The 20680-nt window shown below is 40.9% G+C and overlaps 1 protein-coding gene across 1 annotated transcript in view; it reads left to right on the forward strand.

Moving 5' to 3' along the window:
- Nucleotides 1-1383: 1383 nt before the first annotated feature.
- SEPTIN10 (septin 10) overlaps nt 1384-20680 on the forward strand; it is a 28941-nt gene continuing 9644 nt past the window's right edge. The window contains exons 1-7 of the mRNA XM_054080898.1: nt 1384-1536; nt 11366-11483; nt 12220-12415; nt 13894-14080; nt 16163-16324; nt 17886-17982; nt 18554-18722. Coding sequence (XP_053936873.1) covers nt 1507-1536; nt 11366-11483; nt 12220-12415; nt 13894-14080; nt 16163-16324; nt 17886-17982; nt 18554-18722 — 959 coding nt within the window. The 5' untranslated portion in view covers nt 1384-1506. The remainder of the gene's footprint in view (nt 1537-11365; nt 11484-12219; nt 12416-13893; nt 14081-16162; nt 16325-17885; nt 17983-18553; nt 18723-20680) is intronic.

Below are 20680 nucleotides of genomic sequence, written 5' to 3' on the forward strand. Positions count from 1 at the left end.
CTGGTAGAGCTTGAGGCTGTTCCCTCTTGTCCTGTCCCCTGTCACTTGGGAGAAGAGGCCAGCTCCCTCCTCTCCACAACCTCCTTTCAGGTAGTTGTAGAGAGCAATAAGGTCTCCCCTCAGCCTCCTCTTCTCCAGGCTAAACACCCCCAGCTCTCTCAGCCGCTCCTCGTACGACTTGTTCTCCAGCCCCCTCACCAGCTTCGTTGCTCTTCTCTGGACACGCTCCAGAGCCTCAACATCCTTCTTGTGGTGAGGGGCCCAGAACTGAACACGGTATTCAAGATGCAGTCTCACCAGTGCCGAGTACAGACAAAGAATCACCTCCCTGGACCTCCTGGCCACGCTGTTTCTGATACAAGCCGTGATGCCATTGGCCTTCTTGGCCACCTGGGCACACTGCTGGCTCATGTTCAGTCGGCTGTCAACCATTATCCCCAGGTCCTTCTCCTCCGTGCAGCTTTCCAGCCACTCTTCCCCCAGTCTGTAGCACTGCATAGGGTTGTTGTGCCCCAAGTGCAGGACCCGGCATTTGGTCCTGTTAAACCTCATGCCATCGGTCTCAGTTCCTCTATTCCTCTTCCTGCCCCTTTATTCCTCTCTTGTGAGACCTCACCTGGACTATTGTGTCCAGTTCTGCAATCCTCAACATAAGAAGGGTATGGAACTGTTGGAAGGGGTCCAGAGGAGGGCTACAAGCATGATCAGAGGGCTGGAGCACCTCTGCCATGAGGGCAGGCTGAGAGTTCGTGTTGTTCAGCCTGGAGACGGCTCCAAAGAGACCTTATAGCAACTTTCCAGTACCTGAAGAGGCTACAGGAAAGCTGTAGAGGGACTGTTTATAAGGGCATGGAGCGTTAGGGCAAATGTCTTTAAATTGGAGGGGGGCAGATTTAGACTAGACATTAAAATGAAATTCTTCAGGATGAGGGTGGTGAGACACTGGCACAGATTGCCCAGGGAAGTTGTGGAAGCCTCAGCCCTCTAAGTCTTCGAGGACAATTTGGATGAGGCCTTGGGAAACCCGTTCTGGTGGGAGGTGTCCCTGCCCATGTCAGGGGGGTTGGAACTGGATGAATTTTAAGGTCCTTTCCGATGCAAACCATTCTATGATTTCCCCATCTCAGCTGCAGGGTCAGGTAAAGCTGGACCCAGCCCCAAATCGGCAACAGTTTTGACTTTTGTGAAGTTCATAATAATATTAAATTTAGACCCTGGAAAGCGCATGAGATTCCTGGGAAAGCTCATCCATGTGCACGTAAGCGGGAAATCCATCCTGCCCCAGCTCTGGTTTCGCTGCACAGGATCGGTGGGGATGGCTCCCTCGCGTTGCCCAGCCCTGATGAAGAGTTCCTGCTTGCCAGGGCTGCAGAACGAGTCTCGGAGACTCTTCTTTGCGGTATTTTCGGTGTGCCTCCCGGGAGCCGCCGCTCCGCCCGCCGCTGGCGCCGCCTCCGCCCGGGAGCGGCTCCGCCCGCGCCTGTCCCTGTCCGGCTCCGCGGGGCCATGGCCGCAGCACGAGCTCAGCGGCAGCCGGTGAGTCCCCCCGCGCCGCGGGACCCATTGATCGGCCACGCGGTGGTGGTGGTGGGGCACCCCCTGCGCTGGGGGCTCCGGTGTCATGCCGGTGCGGCTCCGGCTGTAGGAGAGGGAGAGGGGGTGTGTGGTTACAGCGTGTGCACCGGCTTCAGAAGGGGAATGGGGTGTGTGGTTACACCATTTACACCAGCTGCGGAAAGGGAATGGGGTATGTGGTTACACCAGCACTAAAAGGGGTGTGGTTGGTTCGTTTACACCAGCTCCAGGAGGGGAGAGGGGTGGTGGTGGTTACACAGTTTGCACCAGCTCCAGGAGGTGAATGGGGTGTGTGGTTACACCGTTTACACCAGCTCCAGAAGGGGAATGGGGTGTGTGGTTATGCCATTTACACCAGCTCCAGGAGGGGAATAGGGTGTGTGGTTACACCATTTACACCGGCTTCAGAAGGGGCATGGGTGTGTGATTACGCCATTTACACTAGCTGCGGAAAGGGAATGGGATGTGTGGTTACACTGGCACTAAAAGGGGTGTAGGGTTACGTCGTTTACACCAGCTCCAGGAGGAGAGAGGGGTGGTGGTGGTGGTTACACCGTTTACACCAGCTCCAGAAGGGGAATGGTGTGTGTGGTTACACCGGCTCTAGGAGGGGAGTGGGGTGTGTGGTTACGCCATTTACACCAGCTCCAGAAGGGGAATGGAGTGTGTGGTTACACCATTTACACCAGCTCCGGAAAGGGAATGGGGTATGTGGTTACACCAGCACTAAAAGGGGTGTGGTTGGTTCGTTTACACCAGCTCCAGGAGGGGAGAGGGGTGGTGGTGGTTACACCGTTTACACCAGCTCTGGAAAGAAAATGGGGTATGTGGTTACACCGGCTCTAGGAGGGGAGTGGGGTGTGTGGTTACGCTGTTTACACCAGCTCCAGAAGGGGATTGGGGTGTGTGGTTACACCATTTACGCCAGCTCCGGAAAGAAAATGGGGTATGTGGTTACACCGGCACTAAAAGGGGTGTGGGGTGTGGGGTTGATTCGTTTACACCAGCTCCAGGAGGGGAGAGGGGTGGTGGTGGTTACACAGTTTACACCAGCTCCAGAAGTGGAATGGTGTGTGTGGTTACGTCGTTTACACCAGCTCCAGAAGGGGAATGGGGTGTATGGTTACACCATTTACACCAGCTCCGGAAAGGGAATGGGGTAATGGGGTATGTGGTTACACCGGCACTAAAAGGGGTGTGAGGTGTGTGGTGGATTCGTTTACACCAGCTCCAGGAGGGGAGAGGGGTGGTGGTGGTTACACAGTTTACACCAGCTCCAGGAGGGGAATGGGGTGTGTGATTACACCATTTACACTGGCACCAAAAGGGGAATGGGGTGGTGGTGGTTATACCGTTTATACCATCACCAAAAGGGGAATGGGGTGGTGATTATTGCACTGTTTACACCAGCCCTCGGAGGGAGTGGTGGTGGTTACTCCCCTGTGTAGGGGTGCAAATGCCTCTTGTACCGAGCTGCCCCCGGTGTCGGGGACAGTTTGCCCCCAGGTCAGCACTGGAGCAGCCGTTGGGGTGGTGGGGGTCAGGAAGGAGTGGGGTGATTAGAGTAGCGGTGGAATAAAGCCTCGGCATGCCGTGTCGTTCCTGGAGTTGCCCAGCTTTTGAAACACTTGGTAAAGGATCTTGTTTTCAGGTGTTGCCCTTCTTAGCGCCCCCATAGAGTATCGCGTCTTTCAAATGTTGTAAGTTGAATCCTGTCTAACGAAGCAATACTTTTCATACGCATAATGGCTTTGAAGCCACTGAACCCATCGACACATTAGTGTTACAGCATTAGTTCCCTTTTGGAACACAAAATTAATAGATTAATTTGTGGCTTGAGTTTTCCAGTGTGTTTTACATCTCAGCAATGCAAAGCATACAGAAGGGTTCTAGAAACAGCACGGAGTGTGAGGAATTGAGGGAAAAATGCTCCAATCTGGCTGTGTAGTGAGCTGCTTTTGCTTTTTCTGGTAGCAGGAAGATAGGTAAAGTACCGTCTTTGGTGATTCTTGGCTCTTCCTGCTGACATGCTGTTACACCACAGTTAGGCCGATGGATTTGTGTGTGAAGCTGCTGCATGAACTGAAAAAAATGGAAAACAACTGTTGATTTTTGGAAGTTTTCTTTCCTTGTAATGATTTCCATCTGGGACAGTGGCTTGCTCTGGTTCTTGATGGACACGCAAGGGGGCGGGAGCATGAGAAGGAAGAGGGGCTGCTTTGAGTTTGAGTGCTGAAAGAGTTATTTGTTGGACCATTGTTAGAGCTGACCATGTCCCAGCCAACCTCTGGTGGGAGTGAAAGGGCTTCATTCATGTTCCTCCGCTTGCTCACAACTTGTTGAGCATAAGTTGCTTGTCGTGGCTTCTGCCCAGAGAGCTCCTTTTCACACACATTTTCTACAAGGCTTGTATGAATCCTTTGCAGCTGCACCATAACATAGTGCAATGCATTAACTTTGTATAGGCTTCTCTCTTTATGCATATTATGTATATATAGTGAGGTGGAAAGTCAACACTTCACAGCTAGGGTTTCATGGGAAGGTAGAAAAATATCAAGAGGAAAAAGCCGAAGGGCCAAAGTATGACAAAAAACACAAATGATTTCGCTGGTTAAAGTTTGCGTGAAGAGTATGGAGAGATGCAGTAAATCAGCAAAAGTGAGTTAAGAGCAGGACTGAGGGTCTACTAAGTGGAGAGATTTGGCAAGGGAGGAGAGAGAAGCATGTACATGGAACACTTTCACAGAGAATACTGTAAAAACAGACGTGTAATAGTTCTGTAATGGAGTATCATGGTTTTGTATTAGGTTTAGAAATGTAAGTGATGTAAATAATGAAAATGTAATGTTTTAAAATCTATTTTTATTGACATCAAATACTATTTCCTAGTTTAACACATGCTGTATAATTGTTAAAAGTATTTCTGACTCCATTCTGGGATTTTGTTTTCAGTTGTCTTGCAAAAGAAATGTAAGATCGCACTCAGAATGCAGTCTGACCTTTTATAAATCTGTTTTCAATCAGACTGCACAAAGTGAGGTGCAAGTATCTAGTACTTCTGATTTTGAAAATTTGACTTCTGGGAAAGTTTTGGCAGCCGTTGCCCGCAGACAACAGTATACAGTACTTGTATTGATTAATTAAAAAGGAAGAAAAAAAAAAAATCCTTGTTGCAGTCAAAGAGGCCTTCTGATAGCAACTGCCGTTGTTGAATCCAAGACCAGTATTGCTTTCTCCTTCGGACAAGCAACATCAATGGCAAGAGGCTGATGTGGTCAACAGTGAAGAAAACTGACTTACTGCTCCTCAGGAAAAACGGTGTTAAAGCTGCATCAGATGCAGATAAGACAGCACATCTTCCAAAATCGAGCGCAGTTGTATCCAAGTATTCATAGCAGCATGTTTTTCTATGCCAAGGTCGTCTCGCAGGGCTGCACCAGATTTCCGTTTCCTTGTTTTTCCTTCAAAACCACATGGGTCAAGAGAGGCCTTCCCGTATGGACCACAAAACCGAACACTTTCTCCTGCATAGCAGTAGCTGATCACTCCCGTCTGACCCAACATTTTGTCATCATCCTTTGCCTGGCACACGGAGTACTAGCTGTGAGGAACTGGTTTTTTCTGTCATCAGGTCCTGATTCCCCACCTGCTGCCTCTTGCCACATCCACCTGTAGGCAGCTATGGAGGAACAGGTACTACATGTGCTGGATTTTCAAGTTATTTTAACGCCTGTTGGTGAAGAGAGGCCTTAGTGGCATTTACAAATGAATATGCTGCTGTCTGTGAAATCACTTTATCACAACTGAAAAACTAGCAGAGTGTCTCTGTTTATTTGTTTGTTCCTAAATACCTGAAAATACAGTCCAGAAGTTGTCTTCAGTAGCAGCACAATCATACCCCTTGTTCTCTGCTAACAAGGCAGTCACTTTATCCTCTATCTATCATGGATGGTTTCAGGGCGTTTAAGAATATTCTGTTACTGACTCAGATTTCTTGAGACTGAAACATAGGGCAGAAATGTTGATTATATTTTTTGGAGGTTCTTTCTCCATTTATACGTGCATGAAGGAAATCTTGTGGTCATCTATGGTTTAAGGCAACTTCAGCTGTATTATATGTTGAACTGGGCTGGAAAGTGAAAATAGTTGGTCCACCAGACTGCCAAGTAAGAAGTCATTGGAAAGAGATGAGGGAAGAATCGTGGACTTCTGATGTTTGGACCAATCTCTAAAAGTTGTTTATTGCTTCTGTCATACTGAATAAATTACATGATCACTGTGAGTGCAGTTGTCAAATGAGTTTTCATTGAATCATCTTTTGGCCAGTATTTTTTTCCACACACCTTTTTTTTTTGAGAATCTTTTGTTCCATACTTGACTCCTGTGTGTTGCTTTTTATTTTACAGAATAGACTTATGTTTTCATTCCATGTAGTTTTTAATGTATCTCCTTTCTTACTCTGCATCTTCATGGACTTTTCTTCCTTTTTTTGTACCTCATCCTCCTATATTTTCTGTTCTTTTTCTTCTGTGTTATTTTGCCAAGGTTTTCTTTCTGTTCCCTCTACTTATCCCATCTGTTTTCTGTCTCTCTCTCTCATAAATTTATCAACATCAAGAGATGTCGATGGCATGCATGCCTACACCACGTGTCTATCTTTTAGATTCTGACTACTTGAAAAGTATTTTTCTACTCACTTCCAAATTCTGATTAGTTTCCTATTTACCTCATGTGTTAGGAGGCAATAGCAACATTGATATTTACTGGATTAAATGTAATTTTGGTAATTAGAAAAGTAATTGACTCTAAGGACGTGATGTAGTTTGTTATTTGAAGGTTAAGATACATTTTCTGGTTTGTGAATGTCCACACTTCTTGATGGTAGTGGAAAACTTGGTTCTGGAAGAGTCACATTTGGAGTGTCTGTGGGTGTTAAAAAGTTATGATCCACCCATGGCTGATGCCCAGGCATCCCTCCAAGGGCTTCTGCACAACCTGCCTAGCCGCCTGGGCTGGGCAGAACCATCACCTCTTGCTTAAGCACACAAACTTTGAGTACTTTTTCTTCAGGCTTTGGAGGGCGAATTTCAGTGATCTCTACACAGAGAGTGGTAAGCTAATTATTTGCCTGGACTGCAAGCCTGGGTCTGTAGGAGGCTTATGCAATGAGTTGCATGCAATATGAGACCCAGCTTTTGCTGTGAAATGGCCCAGTGTTGGGCAGTTTTAGTCTGAAATAAGTGGCAGATTTAAATAATAACTATTTTTTTAGTTTGTTTTTGAAAGAAAAAACCAATTCTTAAATGTTACTTTGGTCTCAAGCAATGATTTTTCTTTTAATGGCTAGGATGGCTTTATATATACTAATATACTTCACTAACTGAATTTTCAGAAATCCACATGCAATTCTGTGAAAGCTATGCTACCAACCCGTTAAAAAGGAGGGGAAGGAAGGAGTGAGATGTGGTTTGGACTATCTCAAGGAGGGGAAGGAAGGAGTGAGATGTGATTTGGACTATCTCAACCAATCTATATTGCATGCTATTTTGTTGAGAGTATGAATTCTGAGAGAGCAGTGAGAAACAGGATGTATTTATGGGAGTATTATAGCTCTGGTAGCGTTGAGATAACAAGCTTTGAGTTATTCACTGAATAAAGTTGGATGAGATGCTGTCCTCAAGCATAATTAAGCTGCTCCATCCAACAGATACTAATTTGAAAAGACTGACTAATCTGGTGACTTAATTGCTTTCATCTTGATTTATATTTCTGAATTTTTGAGTTGTCACCATTTTTCTAAACTGGTGATACAGTAGTAACTTGTTTTTTAACTGGATGACTTATTATTTCTTTGAGAAGTAGTAAGAATGCAGGCCATCACCATCACGGGGTCAGTTTTGTGGGTTTAATTTCTCAGTGTATTTGTTAGACCATAGCAGAGTGAAGCTGAATGAGGTGCTGGCATTGAGGGGAAGACACGCAATACCATTAGAAAATTTCAGATGGAAAAATGGAGGGTATTGCTTTTCTAGTAAGAGAATGATCCAAGTGATGTCAGGTGGAACAGGTTCACAAAGTGATCCTTCCTTAAGGGAGACAGGTCTCCAAATGAGAACAGTAGCTCGCAGTCCTGTAATGTTTGTTGTGTGGGTAACAGAAGTATAAACACGCAAGAATGTAGGCTTCTAAATCAACGTGACTGAGACTGTGTCAAGTTGAAATGCACAATATTTCTTGAAAGTTTTGTAGCCTAAATTGAGAGCCTTTATTGCAGTGTTTTTGGTGAACCTGATTCCTGAAGACTGTTGTGTTTAGGGGTGACTGTCTGAGTCATTTAGTAGCATTTAAAATCCCTTAAAAAAGTAGATATGTTTAAAAAATAAATAGATTATCCATCTTTTTGCTATTAATGTAGTGTTTGGGTTTTTTTCTTTGCATGTGTGCACTGCCAGAAATCTCATTATATGTACTGTGATCAATTCAGCTCTGGCCATTTTCTTGAAAGAACCTACATAGGCTATGTTTCTGTCCTCTTTCTCTGTAAAAAATGGATTTTGAGACCCTGAATTATCCCATTCGGATCATCCTTCAGCTTGCCAATCTTCATTTTTAAAACAAGACTCTTAGGAAAAGACATTAAAACTTGTTGTCACGAATGATGTAAATAGTGGTATTTCTGCTTGAAATTCTTGTTCACCTTTATCCCATCTCCTCTGACATTCCTAGTGTTGGGTCACACTCAGCTGATGAGGTTTATGAGGTTTTGGAGGGTGGTGGTTAGTATTTTTTGGTTTACTATGTCATTACCTCTGTCAGAGAGAACTGTAAGGAGTGATCTTGTGGTTAAGGTGCTAAATTACAGAAGGGGTGAGTGAGATTAATGTTCTTGCTCTCTTAGTCTTTCTCTTTGTCATCTCCACATGCACAAAGTGAAGATGATGCATCTCTTCCCTCCACACAACAGTGCTGAAAAAAGCTGTGCATAAACCACAAATTCTCTGTTGGGGAAGTTCTTCTAAAAGCCAGACTGTAATCTGGTGTTACAGTTTACCAGGACTTTTTTGTCTTAGGTCAGGTTTCGTTGTCTTGTCTCTGAAATGACATAGAATTTGCCGTATACTGTTATGTATTTCCAGAAAAATGTTTTTAATTTTCACTTTTAACTGTGTAGGGTCATGAAATTAACTTCTATGTATTGAAGAAAGGTGAAACATGCTATCTTGAAATAGCAAATTTGTTTGAGAGTATGTAGGCAATTGCATAAATACCTATTGCAGAAATTGTTACTCTCTTTCCTGACTGTGATACATAACTTTGGGAGAAACTTGGAAATATAAAGAAATTAACTGTGTTGGACGTATGATATGAATTTTTAAGTCCAAAAGTCTTTTGAATTACAAGCATAGCCTTTGCTTTCTAAACAAAACACAGAGAAGGCATCTTGTTTTGCACATTTATTATTTCTCATTTTTCTCTGTTTCCCACACAAATTTATTCAACTTTTCAGTGATAAATAGCCAGTATAGAATCATAGAATGGTTTGGGTTAGAAGGGACCTTAAAGATCATCCAGTTCCAAACCCCCTGCTGTGGGAAGGGACACCTCCCACTAGATCAAGTTGCTCAAAGCCTCTTCCATCCCGGCTTGGACACCTCCAGAGGTGGGGCTTCCACGACTTCTCTGGGCAACCTCTTCCATTGCCTCACCACCTCAACAGTAGAAAGTTTGTTCCAAATATCTATCTAAATCTCCACTCTTTCATCTTAAAACCATTACTCCTCGTCTTATCACTGCACTCCCTGATGAAAAAGCCCCTCCCCAGCTTTCCTATAGACCCAGTTTAAGTCCTGGAAAGCTGCTATAAGGTCTCCCCAGAGCCTTCTCTAGGCTAAACAGGCCCAACTCCCTTAGTCTGTCTGTATAACAGTAGAAGAACTAATTATTGGTGATTTTGTTTTCTAGAAAACAGTAAGCTTTTTAGTTTAATTGCTAAAATGTAATTAATGTCTCCCGTTTGAAAATTAGGTTACAGAGTTAATGGCCATGATGACTCCAGTTGTCTGTTTCTGCACTTAGCTTCTTACAGCAATTACAGCTGTAATACTACTTTCCTTAGCTAAATGCATTTTCATCTTGACTTAGTCTTTTACGGATGATGTGGTACTTAATGTAATGACTTCTGGAAACGGTCAGTAAGGTGGTGCGTATTGTTGGTTTGTGCACTGAAATCCAAGTGGACTGGCAGTAAATAGGTTTCTTTCTTTGTTTCCAATTTTTTTCTTTTTTTTTTTTCTTGGAGAGTAACAAAAGTGGATATAGGGATTTTGAGGGTACCCCAGCATGGTTTGGATTTAGGCTGGTGATGTGATGGTGAAAGGCTTCCCTTCTATGATTATGCTGAGCCTCTTAAGCAGGCTTTTGGTGTGGAGACTCAATGGGTTGGTTTAGAGGAACCGTCTTATATTGGTGGCAGTAGAGGTGGTTTGAATATCTGACTGTTTAACTACAGTTGTAGATGTACTGCCACTGTCTCAGATAGACTTGTCTATAATGGACAGGATACTGACAGTTTTCAGTGTTTCTCAGCCTTTTTTAATACTATTTTCAGTATGGTAGAATGTCTTGAGAAATTTCTTTTTCAGACATACTTCGAATGAACATCTATTTTTTAATAGCCCTAAGATGTCATATTTTCTCATTAAATTTTTCACTTCAACATTTTTCCTCATTATGTTACTCTAAAATAAAATTAAGTCATTATAATAATCTAAAATTAGAGATAGTGCAGTCTGTAGCTGCTTGAAGAAGTCCTGTGCAAAACAAGAAGAGAATGAGTATTTACATTCTGAAACTTGTTGTGGATACCTGTTGTAGAAGGTGGTGCTTTTATGGGTTTGTAAGTGTTAAATAAAAAGTTTCTTACTGTTAGTTATATACATGTTCCCAAGAAGCAGTAATAGTTTCCAGTTCCATGTGGACTGGAAACAAGAGGAAGAATAGCATGGACCTGTCACTGTTTACACTTCTGATATGGAATGTTTGTTTAATAACACAGTTCATTTGTATGAACCAAGCTGTTTCGTTTTAGTCTTACGCATTTTTAGTATGCTCTTTGCTTTGATATTGTGGTGCTAGATCGCTAGCTGACGTTTTAAAAGGATTGCGCACCTCTAGACATTTCTAATGATGTATGTAATATTATTTCATAGAGTTCTGGTGTGTAGATTTCAATTCCAGCTACTCGGATGAGTTCTGTTTCATAAAATACACCTTCCTGTGATAATAGTCTCTATGAGATGCTCAGGGATATGGTTTGGTAGTGGACAGGTAGGGTGGACTTGATGATCTCAAATGTCTTTTCCAACCAAATGATTCTATGATTCTGTGATTTCTAATTCTGTCACTTAAATAGTTTTAAAATATTTTTTCTTCATTTCTAAGAGCAAACCAACTGTGATCTATTTTCTGTCTACAGTTTTCACTTTATGTTTTCAGTTGGACTTGTCTGCTTTATTTTGTTCATGCTTCCTATTTGGTTGTTTTTTGGGTTTTTTTTGCCAAGCATAGACTTCGCTTTGACCCTCCAAATAGTCCTGTAAAGTAAATTTGAATGTTTTCTCAAATCATAGAATAAAGTTGTAATGACAGCTATTTTTCAGAGTTTTGCTGTTTTTCATTCCACATACATCATAAGGAATGGTTTCTACCTTACTAGCAGAGTTTCTTTGTTGACGTTGCTAATTGCTTTGCAACTACTTGACTAACATATTTTTACATTATTTTTCTGTAGCAAAATGATGGCTATCGAACCTTATCTTTGTCCGGGCATGTTGGTTTTGGTAGTTTACCTGATCAATTGGTTAAAAAATCCACGAAGCAGGGCTTCTGCTTCAACATTCTTTGCATTGGTAAGTAGTATATGAGTGGTATAAGGCTTTAGTAGCGTACTTGTCCCTAGGAAGTGACAGAAATTTATATTCAGTTGCAATGCTAAGTTTTCTTCAGTGTTGAGGGTGAACTATAATTCCACCCCTTCTCCCAGCTTTGCTTATTTGTATCTATCTTTTGTTCTTATATTTAGCATTTTCATAAACAATAAAAAGACCAAAAATGTTGGAAATGGATTATTTATTGATTTACAGGCAGTTTCTGGGATTCTTTTGAATTGGTTCACTCCAAATACGTTTTATTTTTACCGTACAAACAGCTTCAGATCAAAAAATCCTAAAATTCCAAGGCAGCATTAAGGAAATATTTCTATACTTATAAAATATTTGCTCTAGTGTTTCACTCTTATTCATAAAACCCCTGTGGTGAACCCTGTGCTTTTACAGTTAGCTACTTAGCTTTTTAAAATCTAATGAAACGAGTTTACATTTTTAAAGAAACCAAAGTGTCAAGAGACTGTCCTGCTTATTACTCATTAGCAGGTAGCTCACTTCTATCTATAGGATGAGAAAAATAAGTAAAAGATACTTAGTACTCATTATGAAAAAAGAATGCACACAACCTTTTTGCTCGGAGAAATCAGTTGACAAATGTTTGTGTAAATTTGTCGAGCTGCTGTGATAACACTTTCTATGCTTAGTAGGTGTTTATTTGATGTGCAAAATGTCCTCCCCAACTCTTCTGTTTTAACTTCAGGGGAAACTGGATGTGGGAAATCAACATTAATAAACAGTTTGTTTAACACCAATTTTGATGACCCTGTGTCAATGCATTTTCTGCCAAGTGTGCGACTTAGAGCCCAGACTTATGAACTCCAGGAAAGTAACGTTCTTTTGAAGCTGACCATTGTAAATACAGTGGGATTTGGTGACCAGATAAACAAAGAAGATAGGTAAGTGCTCTCTTGTTGTTATGGTGTGCAGAACTTTTGCTCCATTACAAGTGGATTTTTCTTTGGTCTTTGTAGTAAATTTGTCTTAACCAAATATTTGGAACGTATTGTAACTGTTTTCTCAGTGTACCAAAGTAAAGATATGTTTGTTCTCCTCTAGGAAATTATTTCAGAAATCAGATGAACTCTGCCCCTTTCTTTATAATATAATCTTTTTAAAATGTATGCAAATAAAATGTGCAATAGTGACTAGTTTCTTTTGAGGTGGAGGAAATCAGGGAGAAGGTTTAGAAAACCAAACAGGTTATAAGGTACAGTAGAATATATCTACTACAGCTATAGATTTTTTAACAATTTGATTGGAACATATTGAAGACTGTAAACTGGAATGAACATCACATGAATTACTGAAGACTTCTTTTTCGATTGCAGACATGCAACATGTAGAGGTACCATATGGTATTGCCATGTTGGTGTCTTTTCAGAGCTTTTTTTGACTCTCTGCTTTTATGAATTGAAGACTTTAAAATATTGAACTGTCTCAGCAGATTTTGTTTCTTTCGCCTTAATTGTAAAGAATTTTAGCAAGCCTTTGTGCTATATGAGTGTCTAAATGGTAATGGTTATAAATTACGTTGTGAGAGTCACATTAAGGTTATCATAAGAACTATGGTTTATGATATGACTGGAAAATAGCTACTGTTAGTAACTTGGATTAATGAGATGCAACTAGATATTAGTATAGCTATTAGAGGTTTTTTATGTGTGGTATAGGAGCTGCTTTTTAGCCCTTCTTTTAATTTCCTGTGTCTGTCACAGCTACTTCTGAATTTTGATAGCATTTAGTCTGGTTTATAAACTTCGTGTAACAGCAGAAATGTAAGGGCATACTGCTTCCACATCTAACAATGCTTCCTTTTAGAAAGCTGATTATAATCTGATTTTGAATAGGATAAAATATACTTAAACTGTACTTACTACAAATCAGATTTACATTCTTCTCTTACGCTCCTCCTTTTCAATTTTTGTCTGTTGTTTAAGAGCTCTCTCATGTACAGTACTTCATCTTCAGAAGATAAAGGAGGTCCTGTTTCTTGGTAATTGCATATTCTTTCTTTTGTTGTATTGTGTCTAAGAGTTTCTTATCTTTTCCTTGTATCTAAGAATTCTGCAGTTTCACAGCTTGATTGCAAGAATCTATTAGGCATCAGTTGGGAAGATCAGTTATAATCATTTTATGTAGTGTTTTTTCACTAATAGTACCTAGGAAATGTTTTATCTGTATTAGGTGCACAATTCTGAGTAGCCTTTCAGAACTTAAACATTACTCTGTACATTTAATTTTCTGGCTAGACACTTGAGCAGCCTCTTGGCATGTAAAGCGAAAATCCACAAAACAATACAAGAGGAATTTCTTTCTTATTCTGTCTCTGTTTAGGAGTAGCTAATATCTGGTTGTTAAATTTTATTTCTTACAGCTATCAGCCCATAGTGGATTATATAGATGCACAATTTGAAGCCTATCTCCAGGAAGAACTGAAAATTAAACGTTCTTTGTTTAGCTACCATGATACTCGCATCCATGTCTGCCTCTATTTCATTTCGCCCACAGGCCATTCCCTAAAAACTCTAGATTTGTTAACCATGAAAAGCCTAGACAGCAAGGTAAGACTTCGAAACAGAGTTCTAAGAGTTTGTCTGGTTTTCTGAAGCATCTCGGAGCTTTTAGGTCTTCTACTGTCTTTCAGTTCTATATCCATGTGTTTGGTTTTGGGATGTTTTTTGGTGCTGATGTACCTTAAGTGCAGGAAAGCTGGGGAAGGACTGTTTACAAGGGCATGGAGTGATAGGGTGAGGGGGAATGGCTATAAATTGGAGAGGGGAAGATTTAGGCCAGGAAGAAATTCTTCGCAATGCAGGTGGTGAGGCACTGGCAAAGGTTGCCCAGGGAAGCTGTGGATGCCCCATCCCTGGAGGTGTTCAAGGCCTGGTTAGATGGGGCCTTGGGCAGCCTGATCTAGTGAGATGTGTCCCTGCTCATGGCAGGTGGGTTGGAACTGGATGATCTTTAAGGTCCCTTCCAACCCAAACCATTCTATGATTCTATGAAGTCTCTTATTAATACAAATGTGTACTTTCATTTGATGTTATTCTTGGATGGAAGTACTGAGACTAGTTTTCAAGTAAACGTTAGATGCTGCAAGCAGAAATTAATTTTGTTTAACAGATTAAGCAAGTTTTATTGTTGCTTATCTCAAGCCACAGTAGTATTGCTTTTAAATTTTAATACAGTGGTTGTGATTTAGCATCAAGTCGGTAGCTGTAATCACAGTTTCTGACTACTTTGCTTTTCTTTGTTACCAGTCTCCTCCTAGTCTTTCTCTGTCATTCATTATCTTAGGAAATTCTCTTTTAATTAATTAGTGCTTGAAAACCTTTCATGTTGAAAAGACTGAGTAAAGATTAATTTAATTCTGAGGATTATATGTTCTATACATTTTGTGGTGGGTTAACCCTGGCTGGATGCCAGGTGCCCATCCAAGTCTCTCTATCACTCCCCCACCTCAAATGAAGAGGAGAGAGAAAATATAACAAAAGGCTTGTTGGTCAAGATAGGGACAGGGAGAGATCACATAGCAAATACCGTCAAAGCCAAAACAGACTCCACTCGGGGAAAAATTGATTTAACTCATTACCCAAATCAGAGTAGGGTAATGATCAAGATAATCAAATCTTGAAAACACCTTCCCCCCTACCCCTTCTTTCTTCCCAGACTCAACCTCACTTCCAGTTTTCTCTGCCTCCTCCCTGCCAGCAGCACAGGGGATCAGGAAATGGGGGTTATGGTCAGTTCATCACACGTTGTCTCTATTGCTCATTCCTCTTCACCCTCTTCTCTTGCTCCAGTGTGGGGTCCCATCCATAGGAGGTGGTTGTCCATGAACTTCTCCAGTGTGAGTTCTACCCACGAGTTGCAGACTTTCATTAACTGGTGGGTTTCCATGTGGTGCAGTCCTTCAGAACAGACTGATCCAGCATAGATCCCTGACAGGGTCACAAGTCCTGACCACAAACATGCTCCAGTATGGGCTCCTCTTTCTCCACAGGTCACAGGTCTTGCTAGGAGCATGCTTCAGCCCAGGCTTCCCACAGGGTCACAGGCTCATTCAGGTGCATCCAACTGCTCCACCATTAACCTCCATGCGCTGCAGGGCGACAGCGTGCCTCACCATGGTCTTTATCACCTCTCATTGCAGCAGACACTTGAGAAACTCTTTGCTGCAGTAGTGAGGTGGACAAGATATAGCTGAAAGAAATCCAAGGAAGAGGCTCAGGGTTAGGCAGCGTTTGGTAGCCAGCTTCCTTTTCTTTGTGTATTTAAACTGTCAGCTTTCACTCAGTACCAGGGGACATGTTTTGGATGTTATAAACTAAACCAGTCTATTTTTTTAGCAGAGATATAAATACTTCATGTTATTTAGTTAATAAGTAGGCGTTGCTGTTTTTTTTGCGTACTTCACTGTATGAGACTTCCTTCCTTGTTCTTTTCTCAGAATCAGTTTTAAGGGAGTATATTATTTAATCTGTTATTATCTTGTTAAATGGTGCCAGAGAATGTGATTTTGATCAATAAGTTTGGACTGCAAGGGAAGTTTTAAAGAGCTCATCACTAAGCAATTTAATTTATAGAAATGTCACCTCAAAATTGAAATCTTACATATTTCATATAATTTGTGTCATTAATAGGTGAACATTATACCAATTATAGGCAAAGCAGACAGCATATCTAAAACTGAGCTGCAGAAGTTCAAGAACAAAATCATGAGTGAATTAGCTAGTAATGGCATCCAGATATACCACTTTCCAACTGATGATGAAACTGTTTCTAAAATTAATACCATCATGAATGTAAGTAAGTGACAAAAACATTGATATTTCAGCACTGAAGCATCACTCTCTAACGCTGATTCTTGCCTGTTCTTTCACCATTAACTTGAGGCTTATAGGTTTGTATGTGACAAATTTATTTATCTTTCTTTCCCCTTGAAAACCGCATATATTTTGGGTATTTTTTCCAACTCTCAAATCTTTCTGTCCCTCTGCTGTAATTACCACTTGTTTTAGGAGACCTTTTCTGTTCTGGCTGAGTAACAGAAAAGAGGTTCTCAGTCGTAACTACTTTTCCTGATTTCTGAATAATTAATAATTGCTATCATAGATTGGCTTTGCTCTTTTCTTCAGCAAATCCTTACATCTATTGGGGAAGATATTTAAGTGCCTGGTTACTCCAGTTTTCTCTGGTCTTCGTGATAGCAAGTCTTCCATCTGCTTTCCCCTTTTCTTTAGTACTTTCATTTGAAATTAGGACAAGTTTTCCCTGTGGATCAAAAAGTAAGATATACTTCTGGCTTTTTTACTGTTTTCCTTTCATATCCTCCCAGGAGTATTTACCAGCTTCAACTAAGTTTGGGAAGCTAGACATCTTTGCTGTGAGCACTCTGTCTGTGTTTGTTGTTCATGTGCATGTGTTTGTAGATGCACATGAACATACGTTTTTGTGTCCTGGAGTTTGAAAGGAGGGAGGAGGAGCCGGTATGCCAGAGTGTATGGCTTTTCAGTCTCGACCTCTGTCACTTGTGCCAAGGGGTGAGAATGAACAGACTGTCATTCAGTAACAGGTCCTTCTCCTGTGGGGAAGGGTGGTGGTCTGGTACTTAACGCTCTCATGCTCTGCTAGTGATTTATTTTCCAGTTAATTATATATATATTTTTTTTTGTTTGGTCAGTTATGAGTCAGTATGCAGACAGTCAGTACCCAGTGTGTATTTCTGGCCATTGGCTGAGCCCACAGCGGTAACCATACCGTGGCTTCAGACCTGTGATTGTCTCATGACTGTTACTGGGGATACGAACTATGGCTGAATGTGAGTCAGAAGGATGTGTTCTAGAGCGGCTTTCTGTTTACTGCTGATACTTTTCCTAATGCAGCTCAGGATGTAGTTGGCTGCCTTTGCCACTGGGGCAAATCTGCTGAATCATGTCCAACCTGTTGTCCACCAGGAAGCCCATGTCTTTTTTTGCAAAGTGCCTGTCTGGACAGTTGGCCCCCAGCGTGTGCTGGAGCATGAGGTTATTCCTCCTGACATGCGGGACTCCTCATTGCTCTCGTTTGAACTTAATGAGATTCCTGTTGGCCCATTTCTCCAGCCTGTCAAAGTTCCTCTGGACTGGCAGCACACCCACCTGATCTGTCGGCTGCTCCTCCCAGTTTTGTTATTGTAGCTTGAATTTTGCATCAGTAGTTTGATTAGCTACTGATCTCTTGAAAGTGGTTTTTGGTTTGAAACTGCCTATTGGCTTTTCCTGAAATAGTGTTTTTTTTCCCCCTAATTAATTTCTGAAATGTTTGCTTTTCAGTTCTGACATAAGAATGCTGTAAGATAAAACTGTATTGTTGTGACTCTTACAGGGGCATTTGCCATTTGCTGTAGTAGGAAGTACAGAAGAGGTGAAAATTGGAAACAAAACAGTGAGAGCTCGCCAGTACCCTTGGGGAATTGTACAAGGTAAATAAATTCTTAAAGGTATTTTTACAAGATTTTTGTTGTTGTTATTGAAGTATAAAATTCACCAGTGCTAAAAGGAGCTGGTATTATCCACTGATGCCATATTGGATTATGCATGTCTATCAACAGTTTAAGGAGTTCAGCAATACTTGAGCTGTGTGCTAGCTGGTAGTTTCATCAGCACTGATACATCCCTGGAATTGAGCTATGACACAATGCATGTAGTATTTGGATAGGCTAGTATGATGATAGTGCCTCTAGTACTACCAAATTTCAAAGTTTTATGATTGTCAGTGAAGAAGAGGGAAAAAAGAGAGAAATTTATTGTTGTTCAACTCAAACAGGAAATCGGGACATGTTGGAAGGTGTTCACCAGTAGTTACTGTTAGTGCTTCTATGTGCATATTAGAAATTATATGCGAGTATAAGAGGTATAATAAATGACAAAATACCTTTTCCTGGAAGTATAATTAGTAAAGAAAATAAATTAACCTTAATGCCGTTAAAATATATTTTGGCAATTTTGCCACTTTGTGCATAATAATAAAATCTTTCCCTTTTAACCGATTAGTGGAAAATGAGAACCACTGTGACTTTGTAAAGCTGCGCGAGATGCTTATTTGCACAAATATGGAAGACTTAAGAGAGCAGACTCATGCACGACATTATGAGTTGTACAGACGGTGCAGACTGGAAGAGATGGGCTTCAGAGACATTGGCCCTGAGAACAAACCAGTCAGGTAAAGGACTTGATGTGCAGTGCTTGCTTTCAGCATCCATTCACTTCATTTGACTGTATCAATCCCATACAGATCGAGGTTTGTACACAAAATAGGTTTTCTAAGGGGGAAAGAAGTGGGAATTTGTAAAATCAGGTAGATACATAGCTGTTCATTCGTATATCTTCTTGGAGAAGTATATGGGATCATATGAACATTGCTTTTAAATCCATACAAGCTAGCTGTATTTCTGAAATCATCCTCTCATAGAATAAACCTGGGGATTATTTTTTTTTTTAATGGAAATTGTCAGTTTTCTTCAGGTACATGCACTTTATGCCTTTTTATGCCTGTTTTACTTTCTCTCTTAGTAATGTCTGATTCTGAACAATGGTTTGGTTGGATTCAAGGTTCAGAAGGGACTGAAGGAAAAAGTTTTATGAAGTGATTGCTTACACTGTTCGCTTCCCACATTATCTGCCATATGTCTGGCAGCATATGTCTGGCATTTTCAGGTCAAGAAATCTCTTACTAGACTATAGGAAGTTAATAGAGGATTCCAAAGGAAAGTTAAGCAGAGTGTTAGACACACTCAGTTTTTTTCATGTAGTAAAGCTGCTTTATGCAGAAGGTATTTACAATTTTCTATATCCAGTTTTAGTCTTTTGTTTCCAGTTCTGTCATCTCCCTCTTGCAACTTCCCTTGGTCTTTTATGTATGAGACTGTATTTTGTAAGTGGTTATAATCCTGATTGGGAAGAACTGATGCTTCAGGGGTTGTTCAAGCCTTCACAGCTTGGCAAAGTGTTATTATTGCATAGTCATGGTGGGAAATACTGACTTAGACCAGACATGAAAACAAATTACGACTTTGTATTAAAAACAGTTTCTAGTGCTTTGAACCAACTGATTTGTTTGCTTCTTGTTTTACTTAGTGATCAGACTGTCTTTACCCATTCTGTTCTGGTAAAAATAAGTGGCTTTTAGATGGCTTCCCTCCAAATAATTGTTTTTAGTGGCTTAAATTCTTTGCACAGAAATTTTAAGGCAGTTGCACTTACTGTAATTCATAGAGTGTTGAGGTAGTGGCACTTCTTTCACCTTGTCTAGGTCTCTTTTATATATTGTTCAAATAATAATAATTAAATAAGATTAATGTGGTGAAGAAAGCTGCTGGATGTGTGCGCTTCTTTCTGAAGTCTTAACATCAAGGCACGGTTAAAGATTAGCTCATTTAGGAGATCTTGAGCTGACAGTGAATCACAGCGGTCTCTTGACATGTCTTTTGACCTGACGTGAAAGAATAAATCCTTTTCATACATAGAAAGACAAAGGTGAATGAGGTCGACCATAGATTTTTCATTGGGTTTGGGTTTTTTAGAACTTACACTAACAGCTGGTATATTGTTATCTTTGTCTAGAGAAAGCTTTAGAGGTTTGTTCATGACAATATTGACTGCAGACCCTTTGGCTTTTCTGAACTTGAATTTTACAGTGTACAGCTGTCTCAAGATAAGAGTTAAATCGTGAAAATGATCATTCACAGAACTGTTTTCTTCCAGAAACACAAGAATTGGTTTTATAAAACTCCTGAACAGCTTCTATTTTACTTACAATATAAAGTGGCAGATTTGTATCAGGGTGTCATAGTATTTTAAGCTTCAGGAGTTGGTTTAGAAATGGATTGCTTGCAGAAATACAGAAAAGCTAAGTTCCCTCTGGCGTCTATGAAGACAAAAGTGGGACTCAATCTAGAATGCATGATTGTTCCTTAGTTATGTGGCGTAGTGAATGGCACTGAGATCTGGAAGAGAAGGCATTTTTTGGTGGGGGGGAGAGATTTTTGTGGTACCATAAAAAGGAAAGAGTATCTAGAGGATCTGCATGTAGTGTAATGGTCACACTACTGTAGACTTACTCATGAGGTGTTTTATTAAGCTACTGAGGAAACTATAAAAAGTGTCGTCCTCAGCAGTGTG

Source organism: Cuculus canorus, chromosome 1, assembly GCF_017976375.1.
Source record: "Cuculus canorus isolate bCucCan1 chromosome 1, bCucCan1.pri, whole genome shotgun sequence".
Lineage (NCBI taxonomy): Eukaryota > Metazoa > Chordata > Aves > Cuculiformes > Cuculidae > Cuculus > Cuculus canorus.